Consider the following 22,935-nt stretch of genomic DNA (forward strand, 5'->3'; position numbering starts at 1 on the left):
GTTATTTTATTATGTTGGTTCAGTTTGGTATACCACTATTTTATTATTTTATGATTTTATTGTTTTATTATTTTGCTATTATACTGTTTCATAATTTCAGTATTTCAATGTTTCAATCTTCAACATTAGTATTATTTCACTATTCTACTATCTCACAACTTCAGTATTTTAGTATTTTAGTGTTTCAATATTTTAGTCTTCCAATATTAATCTTATTTCAGTATTTCACTATTTCACTATTTTACTGTTTTACTATTTTACTATTTCACTATTTCACTATTTCACTATTTCACTATTTCACTATTTCACTATTTCACTATTTCACTATTTCACTATTTCACTATTTCACTATTTCACTATTTCACTATTTTACTATTTTACTATTTTACTATTTTACTATTTTATTGTTTTGCCACTCCAATATTCCAATATTTTGTTATAATATTTTCCAACTTGAAAATCTGAAAATTCAGAAATTTAGATATTTAACAAGTAGGAATTATACAATCGAGTGATTTGAAGGTTTTAAAACGATAAAAGTTGGGTATTGTGGTATTTGGCGATTTAGGCATTTATAAATTTGAGGGGTTGAAAATTTAGAATTTGGGAATTTGATAATTTAGAAATTTGAAAATTTGAGAGGTTGAAAATTTAAGAATTTGGAAGTTTGATAATTTAGAAATTTAAAAATTTAAGGGGTTAAAAACTTAGGAATTTGGGAACTTAATTACTTAGAAATTTAGAGCATTGAAGGATTGAAAACTGAGAAATTTGAAAATTTGGTGATTTGCAAGTGTGAAAATTTTTAAACTTCTGCACTTCTAAATGTCTCCTATACAAGATATATAAATAATTCAAATTATAATCATAATTATTAAACAATAAGATGTTTATTATTATAGTAAATCGTCAATGAACTTATGATCCGCATATTTTTTGTATATACTGCAACATTTCTGTACACGTTCATACAATACAACAAAAAATAAGTGTATCATATAATTATTATATCGACAAATTGTAGTGATAACAACTAATTAAGTACTTAATTATTACAACTACAATTTAAATTATTTATATGAGACATTTACAAAAATAGAGATCTTTAAACCTAAAAAAATTCCCTATTATTATACCAAATTGTCAAAATACTTATCACATGATCCACATATGCTTCATATGCTACATGACTACACATATGAATATGATATACATTCCTATATTATAAATGTACAAACATTCGCAACCTATTATTTATTATTTACCCTTGTCATAGTGAAATAATGAAATCATTGTGATATAATATTCAATACTATGAATAATCTTTACAATCCACAGTACTTATCCTCACCTCGCAAAACGATTCATTGTCGCTGCCAAATATCCCTTTATTGTTATCGGTATTTTCTATCGAATATCTCGGTTTGAGTTTCGATGAATTCTCTACTTTTATTGTAGTTAATCTGCGACGGGAATCCGGATAAATAGAGATTTGTGATTTTGGATTATACGGATAGACGGTTATACACGTTTGGATGACCCCACGTTTGAGGGACATGTACGATATAATCTCGATGGCTTTAATTAAAATGGACGTGGAACAGGAATTATTTACTCCGTGTAAAGCTTGTCCGCGTAAACGACGCCATTCATTTAAATAAGTTGCAGAGAATTTTTATCCGATGACGCGAACGAAATTATTTATGAAATTTCAACCGTTTTGGTGCCTCCTCTCGTTTTTATTTCCCACGTTAAAATTATCTGCCAGTAATTGTAACGGATGAAGCGTGAATTTGTTTCACTGGAACGTGTAATTTTAATGAAAAGAAGCGAAACGGATACGTCAGTGATATTAAAATATGCATATTGAAATATTCGGATATTGTTGAAGGAAAGGAATTAGTTGAGAATCGAGAAGGTATCAGTTCCCGAGAATTGATAAATATGAAATCTATTAAGTGAACCGATGAACCTTTCGAGAAAGAAATCTGCAGATTTCAATAATTAAATTGTTTCGCAACAAAGGTGTATGAATTAAATGTACTCCTGTTTCAAAGGATTGTAACTGCAACAATATTCGATATAAATGGTATATAAATATACAGTTCTACAGAGCAAACTTAATTATAAATTTCCATATAAATTAAATGTAACGTAGTCTTTACATTTCTTCGGGTTAAAAAGATTTTAACGTATTATGTATTTAGTTGGTATTTTAACTCTTCCGTTTGCATAAATGTTAGCCATCTTTTAATATTCATGCAATTTTTTACAATTTATACTTTTGCTACATTTTTTCGATTTATTAAAGTTCGAATATTTAAACGAATTTTTTAGTTATTAAAAAGATGTGTTTATTTTAATTGTAATTAGTTAGTTTAGGGTTAGGTTAGGTTCAGGATTAGATTAGGTTTAAGGTTAGGTTTAGGGTCAGATTAGGTTTACGGTTAGGTTATGTTTAGGGTTCAGGTTAAGTTTAGGGTTAGGTTAGGTTTCGGATTAGATTAGGTTTAGGGTTAGGTTTTGGGTTAGATTAGGTTTTGCGTTAGGTTAGGTTTACGGTTAGGTTATCTTTAGGGTTAGGTTAGGTTTAGGGTTAAGTTAGGTTTGGGGTTAGATTACGGTTTTAGTTTTCAGGAGTGTTACAAGGCGTGTTAATACATCAACTTTAAATTGGTTCAATAATAGGGAGTATTTTAGCGATATTAAAATTAATTAATGAAAAAATAGTCAGAACATTGTAAATTTTAAGCTAAATTAGAAATAATAGTTTCTAATTGTTTAAAAATCAGTTGAAAGTAAAATGGTGGACTGTATTTTGACAGTTATAAAATAAATTACTGATGAAACTTGACATTAATAATGATTCATTACAGTTTATTTGTGTTATTATTTATTTATTATAATTTACTTATATTTTTACCTATTTAATATCACTTAATTATGTTACTACTTAGTTATTACTATTTATTTACATTATTACTTATTTATTGCAATTTATTTATATTATTATTTATTTGTTATAATTTATTTACATTATTGTTTGTTTATTACAGTTTATTTACATAATTAGTTATTTAGCACGATTTATTTCCATTATTATTTATTGATTATAATCTATAATATTTACATTATGTACTATTTTTTGTAATGTATTTGTATTATTGTTTATTTATTATAATTTATTTATATAATTGCTTATTTAGTACATTTATTTATTTATTTATTTATTTAGTAATTTATTTATTTATATGGAAATTATTTGTTTGTTATAATTTATTTATATTATTACTAATTTATTATATCTAAATGTACATCCAACATGATCAAAATATCCTTCATTGAAAGCATCCAAACTATCACGTTTTTCACCATTTTATATTTGGAAGCTGATATTTGTTTCGGTCCAATAAAAAATCCTATAATTATCCTTCTATGTCGTTCGCAAGCCATTTACATTCAACAATCAGACGATTTGTTCGAATTTCATCATAAACTCGATCCTCGTACGAGTAAAAAGATAAAAGGCCCGTTTCCACATAGCTGCACCATCACAGCAGCAATTCGTCGTTTTTAGTCGAACAAAAAGCCAATATTTGGTTCGTTGACCAACGTTGTTAAAGAAAAAAAGAAAAAAATCAGGCTGGTACCAGAGCCAATACTTTGTCTGTGACATCGAAGCCTTTGTGTACGAACGGAGCTATATTCGTGCAACCGGAAGTTTCCCTTTCGACAAAGGCCGGAAACTTCTTTCACCGGCGTTATTACCCGAGTACGATGAAATGAGCATGCGATATTATTAGCAGTATCGATGACATCAAACTACTACCAGTGGATAGAATTGCTAATAGATTCATAAATAAACATTAGCATTCTGCATGACATTGCCGAAACAATTTCTTGTAATTTCAATTATTTACACTTGACAATTTTTATTTTTATGAATCATGTTCATCTTTATGCGGATGACTTGTTAGTCATTGTTTTAACAAAGTTAATGATGTATGTGTTGAAATAATACTTTATTTATTTCATTTGTTAAAACAATGATTATACTGTAATATAAAAGGATTATAAACTTTAACTTGTAACAATTTATATAGTGAGTGTTAAATCGAAACTTTTATATTGTTGATTTTTAATATTCCTAGTCTTCTGGATCACTATAATATATCTATATATTGCTAATTTTCTTAGAATTTTGTATTCCTATTTCTTAATTCCTTCATTTTAAAATTACTATATTCCTAAATTTCTATATCCTTAAGTATCCAAACCTCAAAATTCTCTATACCTTCAAATCCCTATATCTCTAAATTTCTACATTCTTAAATTTCCAAACTTCAACATTCCCTATACCTTCAAATCCCTATATTCTTAAATTTCTACATCCTTAAATTATCAAACCTCAAAGTTCCCTATATCTCCAAATCCCTATATCCTTAAACTTCTATATCTTGAAATTTCCAAATCTCAAAATTCCCTATATCTCCAAATCCCTATATCTACAAATTTCTTCATCCTTAAATTTTCAAACTTTAAAATTCTCTATGCCTTCAAATCCCTATAACCCTAAATTCTACATCTTTGAATTACCCAACCTCAAAATTCCCTATATCACCAAATCCCTATATCTCCAAAATTCCCTCTACCTACAAATACCTATATCCTCAAATTTCCATGAACCAAAATTTCTTCATCCTAAAATTCTAACACCTCTAAATCTTTTTAGTTTGCAAAAAACCCTAAAGGAAGTCTTATTCAAAAATATAATTATAACTGACGCAGGTTTCTGTGGAATAAAAAGTTGCGGAAAATGTGTGAAGATAAAATATTCATATTTATACTCAAACCATATTCATGATAAAATCTCTGCAATATTAATGACGCGTTTATACAAAATTCATCAGAAAATTCGATTTTGATGGAAATCAGCGACTGATTCCGAATTTGTGGCTGGTTGCGCATCTGTATTGCTCCGTGCACAGCAATGAAAACAAATTAAAGTTTCAAATATTGAACGGCAATATTTCGAAATTAAAACGTGTTTAAAGTTGCGTTTGCTGTTTATAGAAAAGCAGTGCTATATGACAAATTCCTATTAAATTCTTATCTAACCTTAATATATGTTTTTGTGATTTATAACATGCTTTTATTTGTTACATTATTATTTTATTTATATAAGACTGCAACATGTTTTTATTTGTTATAAGATTATATTATTTATATACGACTGCAGCATGTTTGCACAATATTATTTTTATTTTTACATTACATTATTTTTTTATATATGTTGTTTTTAGCATCATATTTGTTGGAGTAACGATACCTTAACCCTACACGACATCTACATGTATCCGTATATGGACTAATTTTCTATAAATTGATACTTGAAATCGACTTCCAGTCTTGCGTGCCAACAATACATAAATTACGCATTTTGTATTTCAACAATTATCTGAATAAAGTCTTTTCTGTTTCTTGTAATTAACTTCAATAAACACGTCTGTGTAAATTCCACTCTTAAGCCACTCTTAACCCTCCGGTTATATCAACATTATTTCGTATCTCTGATATTATAATAAAAAAAGTAATAAACTAATACGTGGTAAATGTTTTATAACAGTATCACACAGATTTGTGACTTTTACTGCTGTCAATTAGCAGTAAAGTTTATAACTTTCTTTACTCTTCAACGACACTTAATAAAGAGTATACAGTTTGCTATATATAGCACGAAACGGTTAATCCGACGCCATGTTGTAACATGGAAACACACTATAACGTCAGGTTATGTCATTGAGATACGCTATAATGTTGTATTATTACATGGAAAGACACGATAACGTCATATTATAACATGGAAATAGAGTGTAACATGTAGAACATATTTTATTCCAAGTTTGTTATTGCTGTTTAATTATGTGACGTATAGGGCAGGTGGTCAAGGACGTGAGGATAACAAAATTTTAATTTTCATCTGGCACTAAAAAGGATTATACCATAATGTATCACTTTTGAATAATATTAAACGTTACTAAATATTATTAATAACATTCGCAATATTCGTTAAACTAATAACGTTTAAGAAAAAGTCCATGTTCCTCAAACAGCAGTATTCAACAATAATATAAAAGCAACTAATTTTTTATAAACGTACTACAAATTTGTGAAGAAAAATATATGAATAAATTTTCTTAATTATTTCAATAGAGGTATAAAATAATTTGTATATGGATAAAGCGAATATTAAATGTAATAATAAATATTTTGCAAGTATATCAGTATCTGTTGATTTTATATTGCATAAAGAGTCATTGTATGAAGCTACTTTATGTATCATCAATTATTTATTTATTTTCATAATTCAGATACAATTTAAACATAAGCGATCATTAATTGTCCATAAATTTGGATTAATATTTAATACGTAGCATAATTGATTAAATAATTTTGTGTCGTTCATGAATTCAAAGATAAATATTAAAAAATACCCCTCTGTTTTTCACTTCATACAGTTGTTTGGTTAGTTGGTAACCTTCTTTACATATTACTAATTATTTATTTATTTTCATAGTTCAGCCTCAATTTAAATACAAGTGGTCATTAAATGTCCATAAATCTAGATTTAATATTCTACATATAGCCTAATTTATCAAATAATATTTTCTCAATCACACATCATAAAATAAAGATTAAAAAATACCACTCTGCTTTTCACTCCATAAAGTTGTTCAGATTAGTTGATAACACCTTTTACATATTATTCATTATTTATTTATTTTTATAGTTCACTCCCAATTTAAATATAAGTAGTCATTAAATGTCCTTAAAATTAAGGTTAATATTCCACATGTAGCATAATTTATTAAATAATATTTCCTCACTTACACATCAGAAAATAAAGATTAAAAAATACCACTCTGCTTTTCACTCCATAAAGTTGTTCAGATTAGTTGATAACTCCTTTCACATATTACTCATTATTTATTTATTTTTATAATTCAGTCTCAATTTAAATACAAGTAGTCATTAAATGTCCTTAAAATTAAGGTTAATATTCTACATGTAGCATAATTTACTAAATAATATTTCCTCACTCACACATCAGAAAATAAAGATTAAAAAATACCCCCCTATTTTTCACTTCATAAAATTGTTCAGATTAGTTGATAACCTCCTTCACGTACCCATTACTTTTATGCTTCAATCTCAATTTAAACATAAGTGGTCATGTCCTTAAATCTAGGGTTGAAGCTACTCAGGCTGTATACCGTGGACTTCATGCTCTTTCGCCTAACTAGCGATATAACGCGCGGAAGTTTGTGTGCCAGTTTCGTGTACTGATACGAGGTCGGAAGGGTTAATTGATCGCGCTACTCGAAGCGTGTGTAATTCAGGAAGAAAATTATTTAAATATCTTAATGTGCCGGGTAATAACGAGGCTGCACGAAGCAGGCGTGCCTCTCGAATCAGATCGAATCGAAATGGATTGAAAAACGAGCGGAACGTTACACGAAGATTAACGGCTTCGCTGAAATTCCCTGGGCATTAATCCTTTGTCCGGTCCTTGTTTCATTTCGCTCTTTTGTATTTTTTCGCTTTCTTTATTTTTGTTATTCCACGTCGAAACCATGTAACATCGGCAATACGTATATTTTTAGAACTCGCTGCTTTAATCCGCAGATTTTTGGTTTCCTGATAATATTATTTTTTCGGATGGTTTGCGGTGCGTTTGCAAACGAATCAGTTTCGCGTAAATCCATGATTATTTTGCCAGGATTTGTTTGTATGTTATTCTTGAACCTTTGTAATCTGATTTTGAAACGTGAAAGGATTTGTAGAATTTGCCGAACATTCACAAGGTGAATCTAACAGCAGTAACGCAGTTATTTCTGAGTTATGCCACCTCGAAATCGTTCGAAACTCAGCTTTCATGTAAGTTTATCATTCAGAGAATTCGAGACGAATTCTTGTGCTCAAATATTTCATTAAAATCGTAAAATGTTAAATACAGTATTTAACGTTACATTTGTAACCAGTTGTACGTTTACGGAAATGCTAATTTATTTTTAGAGAGTGGTTCTAAGTTAGAGTACACAATGGGTGGTTAAAGAGAGTTGAAGAGAGGGTTGAGGACATATTCAGCGACAGAAAAAGTAAGGAAATAGTAGAATGGATAAGAAAAAGAAAGGTCAAAGTGTAAAGAGCTGTGAGGAGATGTGGGTGAACAAAAGAGAGTGGAATTAAGCTAAGTATAACTTGAAGTAAGGTTATGTTCTTTAAACCGTGGTAGATTTATTACGTCGCTGAAAGTGTAGCAGAGTTGAATTTATAAAACCTGATTTAGGGACATATTACAAAGTATTACTAACTATTAAAATATTATATTACAACAGCCCGTAAAACCGTTATCTTTTCATAAACAAATTTTATAAACATCTCAAAAGATCTTCCACTTTACTTCTCTTGAATGTGAAAAAATATTTTACATTTTTTACAAACTGCAGACCTGTTCTTTTTCCGTATCATAAATAGAGGAACACACTGTATATATAAACGTGTTCCGCTGGAAATATTCAGTGGAAAGGATTCGTTCTACTGACCCGGTGGCTGCTCCAGTTAACCTAGGAAAATGGATCCCGATATATGCAGTTTAATCAATATGTCAGAGGATTATGAGTCGCGAAACGACTGGTCGAAGTCTTTACAGTGAAAAGGTTCTTCAAGACACAGCCACACTTGGCCTGGCCAGTCAGGGAAATTGCTTTCCTCAGGATTACCTTTCAGTCATTTAATCTCTCTTTTGAACGTGAGTTAACTCCGGTGACATAAATGGTTTCTCATAAAGGGAAACGGTCGTTTTACGATTCTGTAAAAATTCCTTCACACGAGCGATCCAACGAACAATAACACTATACCTCTTTGACCAGACGTATGCACATTTCAGTTTCATTTCCATGGGTCAAAGTTGACGATGGTAGTCTGTTTATTTAATCGATGCATTTCTAGATATAGTACAATTATACTGGTGAACAATTTCTGGGTATACGAAGTGAAATGCATTGGTGCAGTTAGTTTCAATAAATATGTAATTTTAATTAAACATTGAAACATGATTATTTCCAATTATTTTAAGTGCGTTTTGTTATAAGTGCGATTTATCTTAAAGTATGGATACTTACATTTATTATTTCATATTTACTTACACCTTAAAATGTTTGATTAATATTAAGCAGTATCTCTGTTTAAATATTTTTATTATTTCATATGTACCTATACTTTAAGATGTATTTTTAATATTTAACAATATTAGTGTTTAAATATTATTACCATTTTGTATACATACGTATAATGCATACATACAATTGAAAAAAATATACATAAATATATACTTATAACAATTTATATGTATATTGGTTGTAATACAATATTACATAAAATTTAATGAATAAATATGTACGAAATAATACTAGTTTGTATAAAAGTATCATTGCATATATAATACAATATTTACCTTGTAGAACGCTGTCATTGTCTTCACGAGGTCCATAAACTCCTTAGGGTATCTGGTACCATTAACTTCACTCGTAGAAGTAATGCTAATTCTGAAGTACGATAGTGTCTACTAAAACCTGTCTACATAAATTTTCCCTAGGGAAGTCCAGCGTTCACAGGTGAATCCCAGGAGTATTATAAGGAGTGACGGTATCTTTACTCCGCCATTTTCCCCACAGAAGTCTGCTCAATAATGTACACGTCACCTGCATTGAATGCATAAAGTGGCAATCATTGTATACATAGTCTACTTTATAATCAATATTAGATACGGTGGTGTGTTGTACTTCGTGTTTCGTGGGTTTTGGTTGCACATCATTCATTAGTGATGGCCGCCTTCGGTTGTTTGGTAACCCGATCGTCAAACCGAATCACTATAGAAAAATAGCTTTTGCATTTAATTCTATTGATTAACCATCCGTGGTCTCGTATTACCATGATTATACGAATCAATGGAGACACCGTATGCATTATTCATTTCAATTACTGGAATTTCTCTGTCACTGTTAAATATTGATACGATCATTCTCCTTTCTATAACCTTTCTTCGCGTAATTCGATGTCTTTCCACGATTCAGGATATTTAGGTCACTGTCATATTGATACCTTTTTATTTCATTATTTCTTCTTCAATACGATGGCGACACTGCTTGATTTTAGACAGAAAGGTTCAATGAAAGTGACTAATATTTTAATGATGCCTTTGTGCATTCAGATTCGGTTTGCTGAACAAAGATCATTTAAATTTAAATAAGCTACATGTCATATTCTTTTTATTTTATAAAAATATTTTTCAAGCTTATGGTGAAAGGTAAAAATCATAGAATTTATTTTGGGCAAATTTTGTTATTAAATAATTCTTACTTTGTTCTTGACCTAACAGAAAATGTTATATACATTTTTCTGGGCTAAATGTTATATACAAGGTTTTCATCAATTTTACAAATTCTTACATAAATAAAGATGAAGTAATTTCCAAATAAATGATGCTAAAAATTTCAATACTAAACAACTTTGATCCACCAGAAACAGTTGAGATGGCGATTTTCAGAATTCTGTTCGTATTACAAGACCGTCAAAGCTGGTCTTTCTTGCATCCTGTTCTAAGAGGCTTTTGTGTCATGAAAGCAATCGATCGGTTCGATTAAAACCTGCCAACTCGATCCATGCACGTAACACGTTATAATCGAGCCTTGAAGACAACAGTCTCTTCATGGTTTAATACACTTCGAGGCTGATAACGTAGTGGCACGTCTTTGTATGCCAAAGTCGAGGAACTTTGACGTAGCACGTCATTTTCCTCAGTTTTAGCCCTAAATTAGTCAGTGGTAATTTCATCGTTATTTTAGCACACTTATTTGTCACTGTTTTGGGTGCAAAGTAGTTTCTTGTGTAGATGAAATGTAAGTAGTGAATTGATAACAGCTTTATTTGACTGTAGGTTCAATTGTATGATCATTGATGAGTAATGGTATTTGTACTAATTATTGGATATTGGAAATTTAGTACTTTTCAAACTTTTACATTTATAGATTTTTAGAATTTTTAGTATCTGAAAGATATCTGAAAGATCTTAAACTTTTTGATTACTAAGTTTGAAATTTTTAAACTCTCATGTTCTCAACTTTCAAGCTTTTAGCTCTCCACATTTCAGCAAGTGTTAAATCTTAAGATCTACAAATACTGAGGTTTCTGTACATATTTAAATTTCTCAAAATTCTTGAAATTTCAATTTTCTAAAGATATACACTTCTATATCTTCAAGCTGTTAAATTTCTCAATTCTCAAATATAAAAATGCAGGAACTTAAAAATTTCCAAAATACTAAATTTCTAACTTTGCACTGACTTTTTAATTTCAAAATTGTTTCGGTGTATACTAGTAATAATAAAAGTCCAGTATCATATAACTACATAATTTGAAATAAGAATTTTTTAATTAAATCTACATTAAACATGTGATACACGAACACAGCGAAACAGGCAACATGGCGTCTAATAATAGAGAAATAGCTTCAAAGGAATTCATCAAACTTTTTAATTAGAAAGTTTTACAGTTTCTACTTGCCAACAGCAAAAATACCTTCGAGTGCAAAGGGTTGATTTTCGAATAAATTAAAATTACATAGTAAATATAACGTAAAATACTTGAAGCGATATATAACTCTTTCGTAATTAACTTGGTCAGCTATTTCCGTCGTGACCCTTTTTTTAAAAAGCGGACAACAAGCAACAAAATTAACTTCGCCTATCAATAATTAAGCCGAAATAACGATTCGTCAAGCGTCGAGTCTATTCATTTAAGATCTCGATAATTAATTTCGAGCTTCTTTCTTGGAAGCTTGCAGAGGAGAGAACGAATTCCTTCGAGTACGCGGCATCGTAGAAAGGAATTACCAAGGGATTCGAGCTGCTTCGTTGGGATCATTACGAGATAAACTAATATGTGCCGGACCATTATGAGACGATGCTTGAAATTCCATGACGCCTACGTTTTCACCCTTATTCGGCTTCTTTCTACCCTCGAAACCACGTCAAACCCCGTTTTTATTCATCGAAACGAAGGAAACGCTGGAATTTTCGGAAACGAAGGAATTTTCTTCCGTATATTATATTTCCCTTAGCTAAGCTCTGTGTGCATTTTAATATATTAATGTTACTATTTATTTAATTTATTTAAATTTGTAGTTACTATTTATTTTACGTTATTATTGAAATTATTTCATTCGTCATATGTATCAATGTTCCCATTTTTGAAATTGGCTATAGTGAAACAGCTGGTATAATAATATTGTTTATTTCTGGTTAGGTTGGTGCATTGTACGCAATTCCAATGTTAAACAATCCAACAAAAGGATTAACAAATTATATCTACATATTAGATTAGCAAATTACCTATACTTTAGGTTAGGTTCGAAATTTTCACAATTTCATTATACAAAATTAGATATTAAAATTTAATGGATAATAATTCTCAATTAAGTTAAGAATTATTCTTAGAATGAATCAAAATTATTGAAACATTAATATTTTGTCTAATTTATGACAATTTTTGTAAAAATATTGAGTTGCTGAATTTGATACTTCAGTCAACGTCAGCCATTTTGTATTAACACTCTACTAGTACATAGTGAACATTTAAAGTCAAAAATAAATCATTAACAAAACATAAATTAATACAAGTTACTTCTTTATTTTCGTAAAAATCAATATACGATTCAAGAAAAGTATCTTAACAAAAATTTTAAATAAAAATCTTGTGAATTTTTGATTATTTTTAGTAAACATTGATGAAATCTTTAAGAAGTTATTGTTATTGGAGATAAAAGTGATATAAGAGCGATACACGAATTAGCATTAACATTTGTCTCCATCTAGCGATGTTAATCATCATTGTTCGTTCCTTCTTGTGTTCGCATGTTTCGATTCAATTTTGTTCTCTAATATTCTTCTCACGTAATTCTGATTGTATTTTATATCGTTCTTAAATAAATAGTTTTTGTGCTTTGTATATAATTAATTCCGACACTATTTGTACACGGATCTCCTCGCCTTCAACAATTGTTATAAAGTATTAAACTACGAATTGGTGCAGCATAACACATTTACCATAATGTAGTTATTATGATAAATTTTTATGTTACCAATTTTATAGACATCTGCATTTGTCAAATTTGATAAATTATTGTTTTTCTTACCAAGAATGCAGAATACAAAAAAAATTAAGACGAATAGTACGCGTATATTTAAACTCGCACATATTTACTTCGTCGCAGCGGAAGTTTTACTATACTACTTTATCAAGTAAATTCACAATGGCACTGAAAGTTTGCATGACTCTCGTGATATCTTCCGCGCCATATTGTAGACCATTGACGGGCAACTGCGCCCGTGCGAGCGTGCTACATGTCTCTGTGTTTTGAAATTTTCAAGTTACCAAACTTCCCAATGTTTGTATTTCTGCATTATCTGGAGTATCTAAAACTTTGCAATTTTAAAAATTTAGTATTTTTACATTTAACATTTTCGTAACTTAAACTTGCAGTATTGGGAAACTTAACTTAAGAATATGGTGATTTTTAACCCTTTGCACTCCTCAATTTCTTTCGCCTACTGACTCATTAATTTACAAAATAGATCCAGAAAGGGCTTCGCAATAAAATGTGCTGCAACAGGACGGAGTATGTGACAAATTTGTCTTTTATTGCAAATAGTAAATAAAATACGATATACATATTCAACCAATCTATTTATTTAAATTGAGATCCAAGAGAAATGTGATGTCGAGTCGCACTCGACATAGAAGTGCAGAGGGTTAAACTTGAGAATTTGGATATTAAACAACTGTTAAATACTCCCAGCGTAATTATTTAGTTTATTTAGATATAAGTTAGGTTATGTCTCATTTGAAACCTTGAACACTCAGAAATGACATCAGTTCGTATTATCAAATCACTCCGAAATTTGCTTCTCATTTCCCATAAAAAAACAATCAAACCACGAACATAACACTGACGAACCACCCTAACGGATAATATACGTATTAAGAAGTTTGCGAATAAAGAAAGTTGCTGAGGTTGTCGTATAGAAATGATCAATTTCATGGGGCGTGCACTTCAGCGATGTAAGAGGACCTCCCCTTAACTTTGATAAAAAATTTTCTTCCATCTACGGTATATTTTCCACTCCCCTTGGATCAATGTCTTTTTCCTGATGAGGGTGAATCTACTTATTCACGAGGTTATCACGATGCATAAACGGAGCTTTATAACCGAAGCTACGGAAGAGAAAATCATCAGAGTATCAGGTTATTAATGTTAAAGTGTTCTAAAATGAAGCAACACGGTAACGATATTTAACGTCGATAAAATATCATGAAATTGGACAACGTTAAAGCGATTGCAACCTTAACGTGAACAATAACATATTCGAGTAAAAAGCAGAGAAAAAAATAACAGACGAGTATTAAATGAAGCTGAAAATTTATTGCGTGTATCATCAATTGAAAGCTCTCTGTTTTCTCTTCTCTCTCGTTTGTATCGCGGAAATACATATTTTCCCGCTTCGATAACGATCCTGTATGTACGAGTTATGAACTCTCAATATTTTTTCTTTTTTATAATGTTACCCAGCCGAAATGTGCTCGCATTTTGTTATACGAGTATTACTGCAATAAATTGTACCGACTGATGCACGATAAATATGCAGATACGAAAGTTTTCGAGTTGACGTATGGTAATTCGGCTATTGGAATTTAATCCGGCACGTGTAACGAACCGTTTCATGAATAAGAATGCATTGTTTTCAACTGGGTCACATCTTAACATGTTTGTTTCGATGAAATTATATTTATTTATACATCCTCGAGTAATTGTTTAAAACGGCTCTGAAGCGTTTTTCGATACTGACAGAACTTTAGCTTCATTAATTATTGATAGGGAGAAATTAATTGGTCTGAAGTTTCATGTTTACTGATACAAGTTTGTTTACGACGGGTAAATAGATCGATAAGCCGAAATTAATAAGGGCGTTAAAATTAGTAGGACGTTTTGTTTATTTCAATATTTGTTGGCGATATGTGTAATTTGTTAACTATGAAAATATTTATTAATAAAAATTGTTTTAAAAGTGGCTCTCATACTATTTCTGTGTTCCTCAATTTATTATATTAAAATTATGTTTGTTACTATTTGATTTATTCAAATGGGTTATGAGCTAATCAATATTTGATTGGTTTTTGTGATGTGTTGATTCAATATTTAGTGCGTCAGATTTAGAGGTTAGGAATTTGACGAAACTGTGGATATCGAAATTTGAAAATTAAACATTTGAAACACTGGTTTGTAAATTTGAAAATTCGTTTTAGAAATTAATTGAGAATTTAAAAATTAAAAAATTTGAGCATCTGAAAATTTGTTTTGGAAATTTCGTTGATTTGACATTTCATAATTTCAATATTTGCTCACTACAATCATTAAAATTCAACAACAAATAATTACCAAAAATAAATATAAAATGCACAGAAATCAATCGTCTGCCACATCTCACTTTTTCATCCCTCGACACAACGTAAAAGTTTTATAAAAAAAAATACGAAAAGAGACCACAAATTTAATGTCCACTCGAATAATTATATTTTATTAATAATTTCTTCTTACATTATATTATAAAGCATAAAATATTATGTCTGTTTCAGATTCAATTTTCCAAGAAAGAATTTTGATGGTGCACCGAGAGAAACCATCCAAACTTTATGGGAATGTGTTTCTGGCAAAAGGATGAGCCAAGTGGCTCCATGTTCTGTCGATTTCTATTGGAACATTCACGTTTTCGTTGTACCGAGGACATTGCCGTGATCTTATTGTGAAAAGAAGAGAAGAGGAATAGCAGATATCTGCTCTGAGAACGACTTTATGCCGGTAACCAGCGCCGGAAAACAGAACGCCACTGGAGGCGCAACAGGGAGCTAAGAGCACTTCCGTTTTTTCCTAAAACAGTCGTGCGGTTTTACAATTACCAGGATGTTGCCCGCTAATGTGGTATCTTTCGTTAAAAAGGTAACTTTTTTTAAATTTACTAACTTTATTTGGATATCGTTGAAATATTTGCAATTCTACTATTAGGAACGATGATAAACATTTTCATGTTTGTGTTATTAGATTTTATGAAAGTAGATATGAATTTTATATCTATAATATAATAATAGTATAATTTAATAATTCAATGTTATTTGAGTTCAAAGTAATAAGTTTAATAGATGTTTTAAGGTAATATAGGATTTTAGAAGGACTTTTCGTTTCGGTTATTACTATTAAAAATTCTGCGAAAATGAAATATATTTAAATACATCAATTTCTAAGTTTTTAAGTTTTCTATTTTGTCAAATTTCCAAATTTAACGTGGTTAATTTTTGAAGCTTGAAAATACATGATTCTTAAATCCTCAAATCACTAAATTTTCAAATTTTTATTTAAAATTCCAAATTTCTTGGTTATTGAATTTCTAAATTTCTGAATTTCTGAATCTCTGAATCTCTGAATTTGCGAATTTCCGAATTTCCGAATCTCGGAATCTCTGAATCTCCGAATTTCCGAATTTCCGAATATCCGAATTTTCGAATTTTCGAATTTTCGAATTTCCGAATTTCCGAGTTTCCGAATTTCCGAGTTTCCGAATTTCCGAATATCCGAATTTCTGAATTTCTGAATTTTATTTCTAAATACATAACATTTAGAATACAATACTTTATCTCCAAAATTTTCAAATTTTTATATTATTAAAACCCCGAATTTCAAGTTTATAAAATTCCAAAAATATTAACCAAACGTTTATAATTTTCCATCTTCACATCTAAATTGCTGATTAAATGCTTCAAGCTTTAAATTGAGCTTCTTTCCGGTCTATTTATTATTTCACAAGTAAATATTTTAACTTATTTATAAAATAAGTAAACATTTCAACTTCTTATGAAGTAATAAATACACAGGAAAAATGTTTTATTTGCTATAACATACAGCATCATTGAATGTACCAACATATTGTATACAATGCTGAAAATGAATATACGCAGCGTAGGTATTGTATTTCTGCAAACTATCGATATGTTCGCGTTTCGTTCAATTTAACACAAGCGTCGGTACTTATGTTTTCTCATCGAACAACTTTTTTTTCGAAGTTTTATTTTAAAGTTAGACATATTCTTGTTTGTTACTGAACGACGCTATATTTTTTTATGTGATCGTGCAATAGAGTTTGTTACTCGGTTACAAGCTTGTTTACATGATTACTGTATGCTCTGGAAATATAACCTCAATTTTTCTGTATATTCTGCATCTGTGTGCAAACTATATGAAAAACAGAGATTTAATTTAGTTTATTTCTTTATTCAAATCTTTACATAAACTGCAAATTTTAATTGAAATAGATTATAAATCAATACAATTTGGTTAATCATATACAAATTCAACTATTAGTTCATGAATTATTTGAAAATAAATCTAAATGTAGTTAATAAAACATATTTAATTTAATATAATGAGTTTTTATTAATAAACAAACTGATAGATTATTTAAAAGGATATAGTGGTAATATTTTAGTACTAAATTGTGGTTAAATATTATTTAATAGTAAATAATATTAAATTTAAATTTAAAAATAATATTATTATTTAATAATATTATTATTTAATAATATTATTTTCGGTATAATTACAATATAATTATGTTATTAAATTGCAAAACTTATCTTTATATTTGTTTTTAATTATTTAATTATTTAAAAGGATATAGTGGTAATATTTTAGTACTAAATTGTGGTTAAATATTATTTAATAGTAAATAATATTAAATTTAAATTTAAAAATAATATTATTATTTAATAATATTATTTTCGATATAATTACAATATAATTATGTTATTAAATTGCAAAACTTATCTTTATATTTGTTTTTCAGTATCAATAAATGTTATTAAATACTATTATAATTCGTTACGTATTATTTAAATTATTCATTCATTATCTACTGTACTATAAATTACATTAGTAATTTAAATAACTGAATTCTTCAACAAATTGTTCAAATATTTTGAAAGTTTTAACCTTTCACTATACTTGAATTTTTAATTGTATCAACAGTTTCCTACAATTTTTCTGTGAATATTATAAAAATATATAAAAATAAATAAATCAATTTTCTAAAAATATATAAAAAGTCTTTTATGATTACTATTAATAATTATTATTAATTATAATTTATTGAAATAGAAGTCTCAATCCTCTTCAAAATACTAGTATGGTATCTTTAGAATCAGCAACAATTATTTTATTAATTATTTTAGTATGTACTATATATATAGTATCAAGAATTAGAGTAACTAGTTTTTTTCACAATATTTAGTAACATTTTATATTTTATGTTTTACAATATTTTATAAGATTTTACAATTTACTTTACACTATTTTATGACATTTAGTAACATCCCAAATTACAATTGTTATAAATTCACCAAATATTTGCATATTTTACACAAAAATTTTCTTCATAACATCTTTTTATATTACACCATAAAAAAATACACCTTCCATTACCGTCACAACCGTAAATTTTTTTTTTATTGAAATTTACCCTTCAATACGAAAGGATTTCTTTCTAAATGGAAAACAGGGACCTAGTACGTGTTCAGATAACCAACGATTCGCTTTAATCAGAACTCTTTTCACGGCATTCTTTATTTGATTATTTTTCTTTTCTACCTGATTATGAAACGCGAATTACGTCCATTATAACATAAAGTTGAGAAGAACCTCGCCCACGCAAGAAACGTTTCCAGGGGAAAATGAATTCGACACAGGGAAGCCGAAAATAACCGAGATTAAACTGGGATTAAGTTTTTTTTTTTTTCACTTTTTACAAGTGCACGGAAGATTTAGGTCGATTTAACATCGGAACACAATTGTTCGCTCTGAAGGATTAAATTCCCTTTATGGGAAATTACGCTGGCTATTTTACGGTGTTAATCATCCGTGAAAATCACGTGCAATTTTCCTAGATGACTTAGATTAATTATGGATTAAATTAGCCCGTCAGATACATTATAGATTTTTGAATAAAGAATTCTCGTCTGTGCTTTAGATGTTACAGCCAGTTACAGGCACAAACCTTTTAATATTTTATTACATGACGAGGGAAATTAAATGTTCGTTCGTGTATTAGATATTAAAATTTACTAGATTATTTTATTTGGTGGAGGATGCTAGGGAATTATTTTATAAGTGATTTTCAAATTACTATATTTTTGAATATTCAAGTTTAGTAATTTTTTAATTTTCAAACTTTAAACCCTCAAATTTTTAAGTTCTCAAACTTTCAATTTTTTAATCCTTCAAATTTTCAAATTTTCAAATTTCCAAATTCTTAAATTCTCAAATTCACAAATTCACAAATTCACAAATTCCTAAATTCCCAAGTTATCATCCTAATTTTCGAATTTCCCAAATTTCCAATTTTTCAATTTCTCAATTTTCCAATTTTTCAATTTCCCAAATTTTCAATTTCCCAATTTCTCAATTTTCCAAATTTTCAATTTCCTAATTTCTCAATTTTCCAAATTTTCAAATTTCCAATTTCCAATTTCTCAATTTCCTATTTCAAAATTTCCAATTTCCAATTTCTCAATTTTCTAAGTTCCCAAATTTTCAACTTCTCAATGTTCCAAATTCCCAATTTCCCAAATTTCCAATTTGTCAATTTACCAAATTTCCCAATTTCCCAATTTCCCAATTTCCCAATTTCCCAGTTTCCCAGTTTCTCAAATTTACAATTTTCCCATGTTGGTTTTTTACGCAGTTTTATTATATAAAATTAATGTGTGTTACAATACGTCTTTATTTTACGGCGTCTATACTCGCACTGCCGCCAAAATGCGCGTCTCTGCGATTCGCGATGCATTGACAAATGAATGCCGATTTTGTTAATTCGCGACATCTCTCGACATATCACGATACTCTAACATCCCATTTTCTAATTTCCAAAATTCCCAAATTTCCCAAATTGCCAAATTCTCAATTTTTTGTATTTTCAAAATTACAAACTTGCAAACTATCAAAATGTCAGATCCTTAAATCTCTGAATTGTTATATTGAAGACTTTTTTTCTCTAAAACCCCAAATCTCAAATTTTTCAAATTTTAAACAATTCCTCACTCGTGAATAATTTACTTCTGATTAGCTTACAAATTGTATTAAATAACCTTATATTTACATATTACTATAATATATGATAGTAATATTATATTATATATGATATAAGTAATATATAATACATAGAACTACATATAGTATAATATATAATTACACCATATTTTGCCACTTTTCTCTTCTCAAATCTCAAAAGTAAAAAAATCACAACCTGAATACCTATAATGTTTAACACTTTGTTCCTTTCATTCACAAACACACAAAAATGGATGAACGCATCAATATTAATTTCCGTAGCAGTTTCACCCTTTCAGAACCGTGTTCCATCAAATTTATGGCGCCTGCTGTGAAATTTACACCATGATTCGTAAACACGGTCTATTTCTTTGTATCAAGGCAATCTGACGTGAGTTAGTATCAACCGACAATGACTTATATTCCTTTATCTGGTAACCAGTTCGTGCCGAGTATAGATTAAACGGCATTGTTTCAAGTTCGTGTCAAGATCCATGGTTGACAGGAGGGGATTAAATTTCTTCGAGCTTCAACGTTCCCGAGGGGCGATTTCTTTTTCAACGTCGACTTTGTTACCTGTCGTGTCAGACTTTGTTGCCTCGTTGATTTTCCACTTGCTTTGAATTCGTCGAAATATAACTGGTTATATTCATATTTTAGAATTCACTATCAATTTCGTATTTTTACTTTGATATAGTTTGAATATTCTTCATTCAATGTCTTTAAAATGAGATGACCAATAAGTTACTAATAAATGATTTTCAGGAGCTTAATATGACAATTCATAATAAAAATATACAAAAATACTTGAATACAAAAAATAAAATACAAAATTCAAAAAATAAATAAAACCTTCAAGTTCATGGGTTTGACACAATTTCGTTAAAGTTATTATTTTCGCTTATTAATTATTATTGTTGTGTGTTTCACTATGTTTAAACGTTACATTATATAGTAACATACAACATTATAGAGTTAGTTAACAAACATTTATTTCTAATTGTTGTATTAAACCAAATAGCGAATGTGCGTCACCCTTCGAGTGTACATTGTTAAATTAACAGATTTTCAAGAAGAAAGAAATTTGAAACAGTGCGCAACATCGTAAATAATATAAAAAGTACTTTAGAAGAAATAACCAAAAAAATACGTATCATACGTTATAAATTCCTCGTTAGCAATCGGTTCACGCATTTCTACGATCACGTCGTTTCAGAGAGCGAGCATAATGGACGCATAAAAATTTAGTCGATTCAAATCGTCGATGCAAAAGGTCTGCCCATTCGGGGAACCGTTTCACTTTTATATCCTCGTCAACGTTATCCGATACACAGTATCATCCAAAAGTTTTAGGACATGTACTAAACTTCACACGTATCTCGAAAGAGATTGAAGAAATAAATGTAAACTTTTACTTGTTGAAAATGACTATTCCGTTAACAATATAGGCTACAAAATTAAGTTAATTTGTAATTAGAAATGATTAGAAGAACACAAGGTAAAAATTGAATGAATAAGCAATTTTTATTCATGATAGGTCTTTGTTATCTCTTATCGTACATATGTATTTTTATACACATATACATATGCACATACATTTTGGTGTGTATAGCAAAATTATACACATCATCAGTAATTTTAATCAGTAGTTCAAATTGCATCTGTAAATATAGTAATATGAGATAGAAAATTGAAAACTTGAATTAAAAAATTTATTCAATTCATTAATAATTAATATTAATTAAGAATTTGAAAATAAACGAACATTCATGTAGCTGTAAGACCTCGAAGAATAGAATAATTGAAGGATACAACAAAACGAGAAAAGGAAAGTAAAGCAACCAAAATAAAATGAAATTAAAATCGAAGTTGAAAGATTGAAAATATGATAATTAATATGAAGTTAAATTAACATGGAAATTGAAACGAAATTTGAACGTAAAACATGAGAAAGTAAAGAACTCAAAATAAAATGAAATTTGAATTTAAATAACTAAGAAGGCTGTAAGTGAAATAAAATTAAATTCAAATTAAAAATAAAACTAAACTCGACTTTCAAAATAAGAGAAAAAAATAATTGAAAACAAATTAAATTAAAATTAAAATTGAATGTAGAAAATATGAAAGTAGAGTAACTAAAATTAATCTCAAACCAAATCTTAAACTCAAATCAAATTGAAATAAAACATCACAAAATGTGTAAATAAGAAGAGAAATGAAACCAAATAGAACTAAGTGAATTAAAAATCGGATAAAAAATTGTTTAAACAAAAAAGGAAAATAATTTTTGGACGGTAGTGTACGGATTTCGGGTAGTGAGAGGTTCCATGTTTTCGTTTCCCTTGCTGTCGGTGAAAACTCACGTTTGGAACACCATATGGTGCAGTGCGTCGACTATGCATTACCAGAAGTCCAATGGTACAATATCGGCCGTTTAATATTCCCCCGTTGAATTTGCATTCCGAGATTCCATCGTTCACTCGGATTACGATGGCGTGTGCTTCTCTCTGGCCTCTTTGGACCCCAACCAAAAGCCAAGCCTCTATTATACCCTGCTTATGGATCGAAGGGCGAAGGACACAATACACTAATCCTTACATGCATTCCTATGTATCAGTGTACACTACTCTACATTGTACATGATCGATTATGTACTGATAACAATA

At 29.1% G+C, this 22,935-nt stretch overlaps 1 protein-coding gene across 2 annotated transcripts in view; it reads left to right on the forward strand.

The window, feature by feature from the left end:
• The window catches only part of Fife (regulating synaptic membrane exocytosis protein fife), a 208,394-nt gene that overhangs the window by 55,184 nt on the left and 130,275 nt on the right, over window positions 1-22,935 (forward strand). For both annotated transcript variants that reach the window (XM_076531515.1, XM_012291762.2), the window contains exon 2: window positions 15,754-16,114. In XM_076531515.1, coding sequence (XP_076387630.1) covers window positions 16,079-16,114 — 36 coding nt within the window. In that variant the 5' untranslated portion in view covers window positions 15,754-16,078. The remainder of the gene's footprint in view (window positions 1-15,753; window positions 16,115-22,935) is intronic.

This window comes from Megachile rotundata, chromosome 5, assembly GCF_050947335.1.
Source record: "Megachile rotundata isolate GNS110a chromosome 5, iyMegRotu1, whole genome shotgun sequence".
Lineage (NCBI taxonomy): Eukaryota > Metazoa > Arthropoda > Insecta > Hymenoptera > Megachilidae > Megachile > Megachile rotundata.